At 48.7% G+C, this 13,484-nt stretch overlaps 1 protein-coding gene across 1 annotated transcript; it reads left to right on the forward strand.

Annotated features, from left to right (window-relative positions):
- Positions 1-7,477: 7,477 nt before the first annotated feature.
- Positions 7,478-13,190, forward strand: LOC126502151 (left-right determination factor 2). Its single transcript, XM_050142985.1, has 4 exons — positions 7,478-7,727; positions 8,452-8,698; positions 8,889-9,134; positions 10,070-13,190. Exons 1-4 carry the CDS (start codon positions 7,478-7,480, stop codon positions 10,431-10,433), a joined length of 1,107 nt encoding a protein of 368 aa, XP_049998942.1. The 3' UTR covers positions 10,434-13,190.
- The last annotated feature ends 294 nt before the right edge of the window (positions 13,191-13,484 follow it).

Consider the following 13,484-nt stretch of genomic DNA (forward strand, 5'->3'; position numbering starts at 1 on the left):
TATTTTTTTTTAAATTTTTTTATTTTATTTTATTTTATTTTATTTTCGAGACAGGGTTTCTCTGTGGTTTTGGAGCCTGTCCTGGAACTAGCTCTTGTAGACCAGGCTGGTCTTGAACCCACAGAGATCTGCCTGCCTCTGCCTCCCGAGTGCTGGGATTAAAGGCGTGCGCCACCACTGCCCGGCTCTTTTTGTTTGTTTTTTTGAGACAGGGTTTCTCTGTGTGTAGCCCTGGCTGTCCTGGAACTCACTCTGTAGACCAAGCTGGCCTTGAATTCAGAGATCCCTCTGCCTCCAAGTGCTGGGGTTAAAGTCATGCGCTATCACACCGGCTTTCTTTTACTCGTTGCATCATCTCCCCACTCAGAAAAGCTGCGTGAGATTACTTTGACACTGTTTGTCCTTCACGTGACTGCAGGACCATGCAGGACTGTGTTCTCTCTGTTGAGAGACTGGCATGCCTGTCTGTGCGGCCAGGAGGGGACACCATGACTGTCGTGGGGAAGGGCAGGGAGAGATGATGACATAAAGGAAGTGAAATTTCTGTTGTGCCTCAGCATGGCTCAGTAACAGCGTCCTCGTCTAGTATGTGATGTGTCCTGGATTCCACCTCTGACACCCCAAAGGACTTACTCATCAAATGAGAATTGTTATTTGTTTTGTTTTGTTTGAGACAGGGTTTCTCTATGTATCTCTGGCTGTCCTGGAATTCACTCTGTAGACCAGGCTGGCTTCAAACTGACAGAGATCCACCTGCCTTTACCTCCCAAGTGCTGGGATTAAAGCCGTACACTCACCATGCCAGGCCTGAGAAATGTTTTAAGGGGAAAGATAAGGAAAAAAGAGATTATCAAAATGACTCAGTGGAACAAGGTGCTGCTGCCAAGCCTGGTGACCTGAGTTTGACCCCCAGCATCCACCTGGTAGCAGAGACTCCAAGGTTTCCTCTGAACAATGCATACATATACACCACAGACCATACTACATACACACCACACACCATATACTACATACACACCACACACCATACTACATACACACCACACGCCATATACTACATACACACCACATGCCATATACTACATACACACCACACGCCATATACTACATACACACCACACGCCATATACTACATATACACCACACACCATACTACATACACACCATACACCATACTACATACACACCACACACCATATACTACATACACACCACACACCATACTACATACACATATATCACACACACCGCACACACACACACACACACTTCACACACACACTAAATTAGAAGGAAATGGGTGTATTCAGGGTGAGGAAAAATAATGAGTAGGGCCAGAATGTCAGCTTTTGGTCTGACTACCAGGGTCGAAGCTGAGTTGCTGAGCAGAAGGAGCTTCTGTCTGGGGAAGGAAGGTGTCACAGTGATGATTGGCCAGGGAGAGGGAGGTATAACAGTGGTGATTGGCCAGGGAGAGGGAGGTATCACAGTGGTGATTGGCCAGGGCATGATAGAGACTTTTGTATACCATGTAAAAATGAAAGGAAGAGGAGGATGGTTCCAAATTGCACCTGGACCACCAGTCTTATATGTGAAATGTTCTATAGATAATGGGGAGATACAGATACATAGGAGATGGGGAGATACAGATATACGTAGGTGATGGGGTTTGGGACAAGGATGTTGGTGACAGAACTTTAGAGGAAGGTGGAGGTAATTCTGTGGCTATCTTCTCCCCCCCATCAATTCCCATCTATCATATGGCAACTGAACCCAGGACCTTGAGCAATCAGGCAAGCTCTCTGCCTCTCAGTTAGATCCCAGAAAGAATTTCCTGTGTGCTTTGTATTATTCTTTTTATTTTTTATTTATGTGTGTGTGTGTGTGTGTGTGTGTGTGTGTGTGTGTGTATCTGTGTGGTGTCTACCACTTATGTGCTGATACCCAGGAAGGTCAGAAGAGGCTGTTGAATTCCCTGGAGTTCAAGTTATGAGAGGTCACGAGCCTCCTACCTCTCTCCCTCCCTCCCTTTTGTGCTGGGATTGAACCAGAGCTTTGCACCTGTAGGCAAGCACTCTACCCGTGAGCTGTACCTCAATCCCTAGATAATTCCAACTCAGTAGATCTACTGACTTACATATTGCCAACTTTGGATCATTAAATATTATGATACTTTTCTGTGTATAATATGATGCTGTTCAGAACAGTACGAGAGTAAAAGAACCATTTGTTTGCCTGTTCCTAGTCTAACATTTCCAGACAGGACTTGGGGTGGCTCAGAGAAAGCCTAGAAGTGGTCTCAGGTCAATGCTGTTGCTTTGTGTGTGGTACCCTCCCTTTCCTCTCCCCCAGTCATTTTATTTTTGTATATCACAGGTAGATAGGAAGCCGAGAAATAATCCCTGGGAGGGCTGGGCTATGTGTAGCCGAGTGGTACCAGTTCTCCTATCTGACTTAAACATCTGCCTCACTGGCCGGCTTTGACACACTTCTGTTCCCTCTGCCCCGGTTCTCCAACAGAAGAATCTTTCTCTTTACCTTCTGATTCCTGAACTCTGCCTCTGGTGAAATCCAGGCAGAGGGCCAGGCTGGGGGACGGGAGCTAGCAAGTCTCAGGTGACTCCTCGTGGAACACACCTACCTGGTGGAAAGTGACAGGTGGCACAGCCGTGGGATGTGGATCTAAGGAAAGGGAAGGCACAGGGCTATCCCTGCAGTCCAGGGTTAGCTTGCATGGAGCCTCCATGATGCCCCACTGAGCAAAATTAGTGGCTTGGCCTGGACTGTGGGCCCCAGAGAGAATGGCGCAAACCAGGCTGGGAGAGATTGGTGCTCGCAGGGGGTCTCGTGAGGAATCTGTACTTTCTACAATCTCTCAGAACATCCACCGCATAAAAGCTCTGTGGGGGAGGGGGAGACGCATCTTCAACAACCATCCCAAAGATTTGCCGTTCATAAATAGTCTGGACTGTCCCCACCTTAGACGTCTGGTTTATAGAGCTCTAGAAGGAGTGTTCCCTGCTCTCCAGGACCCGAGGAGCAGTTTGAGAAGCTTTCTGCTTTTTCAGGCCTGACCTGACCCCACCCCAGACACTCTGTCCCACTCAGATCCACAATATAAGGGGGAGGCCTGGCCTTTACATGACAAAAGTAGCTCCCCTCCCCCACTTGAGCAATCTGCCCATTGTAAAACTTTCCAATCCACAACCGCATCCTTCTTTAGGCCATTGGCTAATTGCCCAATTACTGTATTTCCCCAACAGAACTCTTCTGGGCTGCTGGGAATCCACATCCAGGAGCCCTGGCCTGGGTCTCGGGAAGCCTTGGAAGTCTGGTAGATTGGCGCTCTGTTTCTCTGTCTGCTTCTCACGCTGCCCTGCCCCCATTGGGACCTGACTCTTGAGTTGTCTGAGTTCTCAAGTGGCCTGCGACTTGATGGATGGCTTCTGCCAAAGAAGCCAGAGCTGGGGATAAGTATGGGGTGCGGGAAGAACTTTGGCCTTTGAATTGGCGCATCAGCTGTGTGGCTTCTCTGACCCCGCTTTCTCTGCACTGTCTGTGTGGCCCAGATAGTCTGTTTCTGCCCTGAGATGTCTGGTATTACAGACTGGCAGGGGAAAGAGGATGTCAGTCTTTCCCTGGTTTTAAACATCCCCAGGCTCCTCCATTTCAGGAAGGGTTATATAGATACCCCTAGTGGCCACCCTGCCCAGGACCTTTTCGTCACCAATTTCCAGGAATTTTAAGTCCCTAAAGAGGTTCCCAGGTATTCAGGGTCCTTTTCTTTTTAAGTTGAAGTAAGGTGTTTATTGGGGGTAAGGAAACACACATGCAGTAGACACTGAGAAAAAGACCCTCTGTGAAACCGAGGAAGGACTCGAAAAGGGGTTAAAGGTGAAAACCCCTGTTCTAAGTCCTTAAAGAAGCAGAATAATGACTAGGCAGTTCCTGACCTACTCAGGGCCCAGTTCCTAGCTTGGCTCTGTCTCGGTGCAGAAGCACCCACAGGACCTCTGGGGAAGCAGGAACGCAGCAGAGAAGGGGTTCCGGCCTTCTACTATCTTCTCTGAGCATGGACGTTTCTGTGGCTTGGTTGTTCTTTTGCTTAAGGGTAGAGGGAGGTACCCTGATCACTTCGGGTACCCCGGTGGCCTCAGATCGAAGATGTCCATGAGGTGGCAGTAGAGAGGCCTTGGGAGCATCTGCAAGTCAGGAAGTCGACAACAGCAGATGCTGTTCTTTGGCTCTGGGACAGAAGGTCTCACTGAACCACAGCAGGGCTTCGGGTGGTGTTACATCTTTGACACTGTCCCGGCTACGATAAGCCACAGGGTTTCCTGTCAGCCAGTGGCAAGGGTGGTGGACTCTTGCATATTTATGGGACACCAGCCCAGAAGAGCTTTCAGGGACTAAGGACCACAGGTCCTGGTCGCCTGTGAATGTGACACTTTTGTGCCGTTTGGCCCGACTAAAGCCCCAAATGTTAGCATCCCTTCCCTGTTAATCACTTGCAAAGGAAGGCAGCCAATGTTCCTTTTGAAGAAGGCCGTGTTTGTCAGCCACCAAGGGCTCCTCTGGGCTGGATGCAGGGTGGGGGTCTTATATTCCAGGGGACCCTCCTTAGGAGATGTGAGCTCCAGATGGGATTAGTTTTTGTTCTTTTGTTTTGCTGGTGCTGGCAATGGAACCCAGGACCTTGCACGTGCTAGGCAAGCACTTAACCACTGAACTATCCCTAGCCCCCAAATGAGATTTGAATTCCTTCTGGGGGATTACCTAGTTTCCTCAGAAACAGAGGTGGGAGAGAAGAGGAAAGAGACCGGGAAGCAGCTGAGGTCATCGTTCTGTGACTGTGAGACTTCCCTCTCTGGGGCCAGCTGCAGGATTTTTATATTTCTCTCATCTCAGTCTGCCTATCATGTGTCCCAATCTCCATGCCATTTTCTTCAAATAACCCTACCCCTGGCAGTCATTGTCCACCCTTGGGCAAGTCACATAACAGTTTTGTGCCTCAGTGTCTTCATCTATAAGGTGGCAGTAATAACGACTGGTCCATCCCCAGGTTATTGTGAGAATTAAGACTGAACAGTGCCAGCCATGAGAGTGCGTGCCTATAATCTTGGCATCAGGAAGGTTGAGGGAAGAGAACTTAGTTCAAGGCTAGGTTGGGCTATATAGCGAGACTGTCTCGAAATTAAACAAAGCAAGTATACACGTCCTATAAGCTTTATTAGCCATTATGATTATCAGCAGATTTTGTTTTTTTCTCTCTTTCTTTTTTTCTTTCCTTTTTTTCACAGTAGTGGAGCGCAAACCTGAGGATTTGGGAGTGCTAGGCAAATGCTTTCCTAAGACCTATACCCTTGGCCCTATCAGAATTGGTGTGTGTGTGTGTGTGTGTGTCTGTGTGTGTGTCTGTGTGTGTGGTGGCTGTTTGGGCTATTATCAGAATTAGTTTTTCCCTTGAGTCCAAGAGAGTTTTCTTTTCTATCGGGGATGTCTAAGAAAGACAGAAATAGTTTTAATAGGAGACAGGGCATACCCAGGGGCCAGTGTCCCCCCACTGGGAAGGCAGAGAGGTGATCCCTGCCTACCAGGTCCTTTGGCCCTTAGCTCCATGGTCACTGTTCACCTTCCATGAGAATCGAGGATACAGGAAGGGCTTTCCTTTTGCACACATTAGATCTCTGTGTCAGAAGAAGCATTGGGAGACATATACCCACATTCATGTCCAAAGGTCTCTGCTAACTGAACATCACGACAGGTGACTTTGTTCTGTAGTGATCTGACCAGTCTCGGTCAGATCTGCCTCCTGAGGGCTGCATGGATCCATGCTGCCAGCTTGAAATGGCTGGCACAGGTGAGCACTCAAGCAATGTCTGCTACTGCTGTACATACATATTTATGCATGCATGCATGCATGTATCTATTATGCATTTTTTTGAGACAGGGTCTTGTGCATCCCAGGCTGGCCTCAAACTTGACATGTAGCTGAGGAATACCTGGAACTTCCGATCCTCCTGTCTCCGCCTCCCAAAGCAGTGCTGGATACTGAGCCTAGGGCCTCCCGTTCATTAGGTAAGTGCTCTATTGAGCTGCACCCCCAGGCTCCATGTTGCTCCTGTTGATGTCTTTACAAAAGCCACAGTGCTGAGATCGCACCCTCCAAGGGGATGACGATGAAAGCAAACCCTTCTCTAGCATTTTATAAGCTCCAGACTCGGTGCCCATCATCTATCCTTCGTGCCAGCCCTACGCAGTAGATTCTGCCATTGTCGCCTGTTTCTTCAGATGAGAAAAACAAAGCACCAAGAATGTAATGAAGTCCCCAGAAGGTCTGGCCCCCACCATACTGTTTTAAAATGGGAGCAGGAAGAAGTGGGGGCAGTCACGTGTCTGCAACTGTGACTGAGGACTGGACATGCCTCTGGGCAGATCTGGCCTCTGTTTTGAAGGTTTCTGTCCCTAATTCTGTGACCGTGAACAAGATGAAAGTCCAAGTATTCATGGTATGAACCTAGTGTGTGGACCCCTCCCAGAGGGGACTGCTGTCTGAAGGGACACGTTCTGTGGTACTCTGAGGGCAAGATGGGACAGGCTTCACGCTTATGGAGACTATGCTACCAAATCTCTAGTTAACAGGACCGTTCTTTCTCTGACATTTGTGGTGTGAGGACTGTGATGAACCCCGGGGAAATCTATGGGGGGACTGAAGGATGCAGAGTTCTTTGACTCTGAGGTATCTGTGAAAGTGACCAGGCCCAGCAGGAATGCGGGACTCTGCTCCCTCTGACCTTCTCCATGGACCAGCCTAGGCTAGATGACCTCCAGGAGCAGTCTGCAAGAGACTTAAACAGATTGGGCATGGTGATGCACACCTGCCAGTGTGTATGTGTATGGTGTGTGTGCATGTATGTGTGTAAGTGGTGTGTGTGTGTGTGTGTGTGCGCGTGTGTGTAAAGGCAGGAGGACTGTCAAAAAGTTTGGGGCCAGCCTGACCTAGGCTTTTTTCCCAAAATTTCAGCCCAGCCAGGGCTACACAGGTAGGTGTCATAGTAATATACATTTAATAAAAATCAGTAGCTGGAGAAAGTGAAAGTCACTCTCCTTTTCCCAGGAATTCTTTTTCCCACCAAGCAGGACTGTGACACGGTCAGATAACCCCAGCAGGCGTGAACGGTATTGTTGAGAGGCAGAGGCCCCACAGCCAGAAACCCTGGCCTGTGTGTCTTCCAGACAGCTCTTTGTACCCTTTCTAGACAGCCCCTCCTCGGGGCTCAGGGGCTGGTCTGGTGTTGAGCTCCCAGGAGGTCCCAGGGGTGTGACCTTTCTTGTCCTTCCTCCCTGCCCCCCACCCCAGGGCCAGCTATAAAGAAAGCCAGCACTAACTCTCAGCAGGCCATCTAGGCCCCAAGAGCTTTTCGGGGCACTTTAGGGACCACTTACCCAATATCCACAGTTCCTCCTGGGCAGCGCCATGCAGTCCCTGTGGCTCTGCTGGTTACTAGGGGTGCTGCCCCTGGCTGGCCATGGGGCAGCTGTGACCGAGGAGCAGGTCCTGGTCAGGCTACTGCGGCAGCTGAAGCTCAGCCAGGCTCCCATCCTGGACAGGGTGGACGTGGAGGGGATGGCCATCCCTGCCCACGTGAGGGCCCAGTATGTGACCCTGCTACAGCGAAGTCATGCTGACCGCTCCCGAGGCAAGAGGTTCAGCCAGAACTTCAGAGGTGAGCTCTTCCTGCTGCTCCTGGTCTCTTGAGAGGGTAGACTGAGCATGCCCACTCTGGGGATGTCAGTGGACCCTTTCTTTGTGTGCACTGCACACAAAGGTGGGGGGCTTAGTCTGAGGGGTGGTGAAATGCAAACATGGCCTTGGAGGGTGGCTGGGTCTAGGCCCCAGGCTCTGGCTGTGCACCGAGGACTGTCACTCTGGGACAGGAGGAGGTGGATTAGGTTGGAGTAATGGGCAAGACTCAGACCCAGAGAAGGGAAAGAGAGCATGGAAAAGCAGAACCTTAGGGTATGTGTAGGGTGTAGTAAGTATTAATTTTTCTGGAAGCAGTAGTATGACTTCCTGGGGTCACCATCTCAGACTATCTGGGACAGTGGCCAACTGGGTTTTGTACTATGAACATCGAAGTGAGTGATGGGTTGAAACAAACAAACAAACCAGCATCCTGAGAATGGAGGTGGCCAGTTGTGGAGATGTAGGGGCCTAGATGGTAGCCTCTCCCGTTAAGGACTGGGACCAGACCTCAAGACACAGCCAGATTAGGGAGGTTTGGTGAACAAGTTTCCCTGGAGATTATAAATAATTTTGTACTTGGAGATTTGTACCAGTGGCATAGAATGGGGGAGTCTGTCCCAGCCAACTCCCAGCATAGTGGTCCTGCCATCCCAGAGATCTCCCGGTTCCTGTAGAAGCCCGGCTGACTCTGTCCATGCCCACAGAGGTGGCAGGCAGGTTCCTGGTGTCCGAGACCTCCACGCATTTGCTAGTGTTTGGCATGGAGCAGCGGCTGCGGCCTAACAGTGAGCTGGTGCAGGCCGTGCTGCGGCTGTTCCAGGAGCCGGTCCCCACAACTGCTCTCCGGAGGCAAAAGAGGCTGTCCCCACACAGTGCCCGGGCTCGCGTCACCATTGAGTGGCTGAGAGTTCGTGAAGATGGCTCTAACCGCACTGCCCTCATCGACTCCAGGTATAGGCTGTAGGTGTGTGTGTGTGTGTGTGTGTGTGTGTGTTGTGGGGGAATTGAGCTCGGCTCGGCCCTGCTGGGGGAGGGGAGCAGCAGAGGATGGGATGGGGACAGGACGGGACTGGAGAGTCCTCTACTAGTAGACTGGAGACAGTCTTCCAGTCCCCTCGCCTGACGCACAGCTGTGTCGCAGGCTCGTGTCCATCCACGAGAGCGGCTGGAAGGCCTTCGACGTGACGGAGGCAGTGAACTTCTGGCAGCAGCTGAGTCGGCCGAGGCAGCCACTGCTGCTGCAGGTGTCGGTGCAGAGGGAGCATCTGGGTCCGGGGACGTGGAGCGCACACAAGTTAGTCCGTTTTGCTGCTCAAGGAGCGCCGGGCAGCGAGGGGCGGGGCGAGCCCCAGCTGGAGCTGCACACGCTGGATCTCAAGGACTACGGGTAGGCTGGAGGTTGGGTAACCTGGGGTACAGCAGACTGAGTCACCCTTCCCAAGTTTCTTGGGCTGGCTTAGGGGTGGGCTGTGTAGGCTGTCCCAGGAGGTGACCCATTCCTATCCACAAGAGTTCCTAGCGGTGCGTTTAGAAGTGCTATTAGTCAAATATTGAATTACATACATTATTGTAACAGTCTGTATCCACTCTTCCCTTAATGAATAAGTCTTTGAGAATTTTAGCTTGAGCTATTTTAAACTTAGATTTTGTTTTTTCAAGCGACAAGTTAGGTATATTTGGAGCAGACAAGGGCTGTGTTGCCCTGTGCATCTAGGGTCCTTAAACTGGATTCAATAACCATGGATCCAAAGATACTAAAAACAAAACAAAAACATCTTATTAAGCATACGCTTGCCACATTTGTATTTGCTATTACTCTGTGTGTGTATGTAGTGTGTACCTGTGTGCACTCAGAAATCAGAGGACAGCTTTGTGGGGTTTGTTCTACTCTTTCTTGTTTATATGGGTCCCAGGAACCCATCCAACGTGGGCCTTCAGTCTTGCATGGCAGGCACTTTACCTGCTGAGCTACCTTGCCTGCCCCACATATGCTTTTTTTTGTTGTTGTTAAAAATATTTTTATTGCTGGTCAGTGGTGGTGCACGCCTTTAATCCCATCACTGGAGAGGTAGAGGCAGGTGGATCTCTGAGTTCGAGGCCAGCCTGGTCTACAAAGTGAGTTCCAGGATAGACAGGGCTGTTACACAGACCAACCCTTAGTAAGCAGTAGATGACTTTATGTTCTAGCCGTGTTTCTTTACTTGTTCTTTATCCTTCATGAGTTCTCTTTGGATGCCTTAAAAAATGGATGGTAAGTCTCCTCGGAGGCTCCCAACCTTGGCTCTGTCAGTCAGGTGACTTTTGGCCTCTCATTCCCCACAGGGCTCAAGGCAACTGTAACCCTGAGGCCCCAGTGACTGAAGGCACCAGATGCTGCCGCCAAGAGATGTACCTTGACCTGCAGGGGATGAAGTGGGCTGAGAACTGGGTTTTGGAACCCCCAGGGTTCCTGGTCTATGAGTGTGTGGGCAGCTGCCTGCAGCCACCAGAGTCCCTGACCATCAAGTGGCCGTTCCTGGGGCCGCGGCAGTGTGTTGCGTCAGAGATGACCTCCCTGCCCATGATTGTCAGCATGAAGGAGGGAGGCAGGACCAGGCCTCAGGTGGTCAGCCTGCCCAACATGAGGGTGCAGACTTGCAGCTGTGCCTCAGACGGGGCTCTCATACCGAGGGGGATCGATCTGTAGTCCCTACACAGCCACGCTTTGACACTTAGTGAGTTAACTTGTCCTAACTCAGTGCCCACATTTCACCTTTGCCCCACAGTCTTCCCTGTCATGGCTGCCTTGTCCATCACCCAGTCTAAGCACTTACATAAGTGAATACTGTCATCCCACTGGGATACCCTGGCCCAGTTAGCGGGGGACATGGTGGCGGACAGGTTTCAGCTGAATCTGTTTTCTGGCCAATTCTCAGCTAGCTGTGCAACAAAACCCTATGGTGGGAGCAGGGGAACCCGCTAATTTACTCGACCATGTGGTGATATTTAAATTCATTTAAACCAAACAAAGCAAGTAGAAAAGTCCCAGCGAGCCCCAGTTAGTAGGCTATCTAAAAAAGAGCCTCCTTAGTACTAGCACATTCTAGACTTCTTTATTCTTTTGGGACAGGGTCTCAATATGTAGCTCAGGATGGCATCAAACTCAAACACACCTCTCTCTGCTCCCAAGTGCTGAGTTAAAGGCATGCACCATTATGCTCTGCCCCTTCTAGATGTTTAAAAACACACTGTGGCCAGACAGTGGTGGTGCACACCTTTAATCCCAGCACTCAGGAGACAGAGGCAGGTGGATCTCTGAGTTTGAGGCCAGCCTGGTCTACAGAGCTAGTTCCAGGACATCCAGGGCTACATAGTGAAACCCTATCTCTAAAAACCAGAATACAAAACAAAACCACCACCACCACCAAAAACCAAAACAACACCGGCAAAACTCACACTGTTGTGGTCTTTGTTCTAAGAGCACTAAGAGGAACGAGGAAGAAGAGCTATAGGTTAGGACACTGGTCAGGAAATCAAACACTTAGCTTCTGGGGGGAGCTGACCACAAGCAGGGTCTCAAGGCAGCATGGAAGCCTATGGGCTACTGTGCTAGCTTAAAAAGGAGTGGTGGTCTCCAGCTCTGAGGCTTCATTGCCCCAGGGAACAGACAGCCCCCCAGCATTGTGTGCTATTGCAGTGTTAGCGTGACCCGGGTGTGTTTAGCGTTCCCATCTATCTTAGAGAATAGCATGAGAAAGTATGTGTGTTAACAGGATACTTTGTTTGTATTTAGCAAAAACCAGTTGAACATAGATTATCTGAAGGAACAAAATTAAAGCAATGTCTCACTCTGTGTGTCTGCGTCATTTCTAATACTCTTCACTAGAGGGTGATGGGAAACCATAGCACCATGCTTGGAGGGTACAGGGATAATCAAAGACTCCCAGTTTTGGAAGCTTGAACACTGCACTAAGTTTAAATTCCTCATGTGACTCTTATTCAAAATATTATATTGAACAATTATATAAACCTCCTCTTTAGAAAAAACTTTGACCTTTGCAATGGAGATGCAGGTGATAGTTGCGTGGTAAGCAAGCATTTCCTGGGCTCGGCAATAGTATGATATATACATGTATGGTCATGCCCAAGTTAATTATCCCCACAAAAGAACCTCCACGGAATCCTATTGTTGGATTAGGAGCAGCAGGGCTGCGTCCCCAGCACCCGGCCGCCCGCACGGCAGGCTTATGCCCAGAAATAATTACACAGAAACTGTATTCTTTCAAACACTGCCTGGCCCATTATCTGTAGCCTCTTATTGGCTAGCTCTTACATATTGTTCTAACCCATTTCTAATATTCTGTGTAGCCCACGAGCTGGCTTACCAGGGAGGATCTTAACCTGCGTCTGTCTGGAGCAGGAGAACCATGGCGACTCCTTGACTAAGCTTCTTTTTCCCAGAATTCTCTTCTGTCTACTCCACCTACCTAATTTTCTGTCCTATGAGGGCTGAGGCAGTTTCTTTATTATACTTAACCAATGTCCTTCCTCCATCATTTCCCCTTTTTCTGTTTAAACAAAAAAGAAAGGCTTTAACTTTAACATAGTAAAATTACATATAACAAAACAGTTATCAAGCAAGAATTACAGTTACAATATTTATATCTATTTTATCTCTTATCATAACTAAGGAAAACTATAACTATTCATTCTTCAACTCCATCAAAGACTCCAGAAGGATATAATAATACCTAAGTAAACAAGAAATAAGAAAACTCTAGAAATGACAGAGACATCTCGCTGCCTGGACAGTCACCCAAAGTTCCTCTGTACCGTTGGGGCATCCATCTTCGGCCTACAGGCCCATGGTATCCAGAGACATTTCCATGAAGCAGGAAATTTCAAAGACAGTTCAGTCATTTTCTGCTGTGTCCTGCAGAATGTCTCGCAGACTCTTTCATGAATCAGGAACCCCGAAAGACCATCTCACCTTTAGGCAAGTTCAGCAGTCCTCTCTCTGCGGGTTCTCTGTGTCCAGTTTATGCAACAGTCCAGGCAAGAGCAGTTTCTTGCCCAAATGGCTATCAAACTCCATAAGGATCCTCTTCGATGCCCATCTTCCTCTTGAAGTAGCTGGTGCTGCCAGGAGCAGACGTGTCTCCTTGTCATGAAAAGTCCTAAGTTATTAAAATATTTTAAATGCCATATTCTGCAGTCTTTGAAAGATATGAAGAATGCCTATCTAATTGAAATATATCTCTATATATCTAGAAAATCTAATTAACATGACTACAAGCTTAACTATTAGCAATGATTATCCATTAACAACCTATATTTCCTAATTATACATTACATTTTAAATGAACTACACAATCACAATACCTTAATCAAGATCAAAAATACATATACATATAACAAAATTGACCTTAAAATCCATACCAATGCAAATTATTCATATCTATATCATATCCCCCTTTAAATGTAAAAGAACATTTATAAACAATATTTGGGAACATGGGCGTAGTTTTTTCTCTCCAAACTGCTTCCTGCTGAATGGGGGCACTGTTAATCAGATCATTTAGGGTGTAACCTGTGTGTCAGGTTCATCTCGGTTGGCAGTTGAGTGAAGTAATTTTTTGAGGGTGTTCACAGCAACCTTTCAGGAGGGCGTGGTCTATCATACCATACCGGGATAGATGCAATCCATAGGGTCACATCCTCTGTGGAAACAAAAGAAGACCCTCTCCAAAGCATCATA

Source organism: Alexandromys fortis, unplaced genomic scaffold (genome assembly GCF_014885135.2).
Source record: "Alexandromys fortis isolate MF-2015 unplaced genomic scaffold, M_Fortis_MF-2015_v1.1 scaffold_51, whole genome shotgun sequence".
NCBI classification, from domain to species: Eukaryota; Metazoa; Chordata; class Mammalia; order Rodentia; family Cricetidae; genus Alexandromys; species Alexandromys fortis.

Bases quoted from the DNA above. Each gene is read 5' to 3' on its own strand.
- LOC126502151 (XM_050142985.1), top strand. From the start codon at position 7,478: ATGCAGTCCCTGTGGCTCTGCTGGTTACTAGGGGTGCTGCCCCTGGCT. The intron at 7,728-8,451 runs GTGAGCTCTTCC...CCATGCCCACAG, and splicing joins GTTCAGCCAGAACTTCAGAG to AGGTGGCAGGCAGGTTCCTG. The intron at 9,135-10,069 runs GTAGGCTGGAGG...CATTCCCCACAG, and splicing joins CTGGATCTCAAGGACTACGG to GGCTCAAGGCAACTGTAACC.